This window comes from Olea europaea, unplaced genomic scaffold (genome assembly GCF_002742605.1).
Source record: "Olea europaea var. sylvestris unplaced genomic scaffold, O_europaea_v1 scaffold31234, whole genome shotgun sequence".
In the NCBI taxonomy this organism is placed as follows: Eukaryota; Viridiplantae; Streptophyta; class Magnoliopsida; order Lamiales; family Oleaceae; genus Olea; species Olea europaea.
The window spans coordinates 1-1320 of record NW_019250003.1 but is presented as its reverse complement, the minus strand read 5'-3'; the positions used below and the strand labels follow the sequence as shown (position 1 = coordinate 1320).

The following is a 1320-nucleotide window of genomic DNA, read 5'->3' as shown; positions in this document are numbered from 1 at the left end:
TTACCCATATAGCATTGTACCCTCCTGCTAATCTCGAAAATCCTACCACAAAGTCCATTGCGATATTCTCCCACTTCCATTCTAGTATGTCCAATGGATTTAACAACCCTATCGGTCTTTGATGTTCTGCTTTAACATATTGACACACAATGCATTTCGCCACAAATAGACCTATACTTCTTTTCATATTCCTCCACCAAAATATATCTCGAAGGTCTCGATACATTTTCGTACCGCCAGGATGTGCAGTGTATAGAGTGATATGAGCCTCCTCCAATATCTCCTTCCTCAAAACTTCATCCTTAGGTACACAAATCATTCCTTTAAACATTAGAGCCCTATCCGAAGCTATTCTAAAGTCCTTTCTCTTATCAGTACCAATCTCGTTCTTGATCTTTTGCAAGAATGGGTCCTTAACTTGTGCCTCAATGATCCGATCTCTAAGAGTAGGTCGAACCACCAAAGTTGCTAAATGGGTGGTGACTTGCTCTGGTGTGGCAACCATTTCGATTCGTAAATTTCTAAGTCCTTGATCAACTCCAACTGAGTAGTAGGTAATGACGCCAGTCGTCCCACTGACTTTCTACTTAGCGCATCGACAACAACATTAACCTTATCAGGATGGTAATGGATAGTACAATCATAATCATTTACAAGTTCCAACCATCGTCTCTATCTCATATTCAATTCCTTCTGTGTGAAGAAATATTTGAGACTTTTATGATCAGTGTAAATGTCGCACTTCCCTCCATATAAGTAATGGCCTTATATCTTTAAAGCATGCACGACCGTAGCAAGTTCTAGATCATGCATCGGGTAGTTCAGTTCATGTTGCTTCAATTGCCTTGATGCATATGCAATCACTTTTCCGTCCTGCATCAGTACACATCCTAAACCTTGTTTGGATGCATCACTATATATAACAAATCCTTCCGAACCTTCGGGTATAGCTAACACGGGTGCTAAAATCAATCGTCGTTTTAGCTCCTGAAAGCTCTGCGCACAGTTTTCTATCCATTGAAACTTTACTCCTTTCCTTGTCAATTGTGTCATTGGTCCAGCTATTTTGGAGAATCCTTCTATTAATCTCCGATAGTATCCAGCCAATCCCAGAAAACTTCGAACTTCACCCACTTTAGTTGGTGTATTCCAATTAGTTACTGCTTCCACTTTTACTGGATCCACCTCAATTTCTTGGCAATAACTACGTGACCGAGGAATCCAACTTGTTCAAGCCAAAATTCACACTTTTTAAATTTGACATATAACTTTTCCTTACGCAGTGTTTCTAACGCCATTCTAAGACACTCTTCATGTTGA

General features: G+C 39.8%; 1 protein-coding gene across 1 annotated transcript; it reads right to left on the bottom strand.

Moving 5' to 3' along the window:
• Window positions 1-20: 20 nt before the first annotated feature.
• On the bottom strand, window positions 21-873 carry LOC111385326 (the record flags this gene model as incomplete). The annotated part of the gene is made up of 3 exons (XM_023009704.1): window positions 21-126; window positions 235-583; window positions 790-873. Coding segments are annotated over 3 exons (539 nt in total), but the record flags the coding sequence as incomplete, so codon positions are not given.
• Window positions 874-1320: the final 447 nt, after the last annotated feature.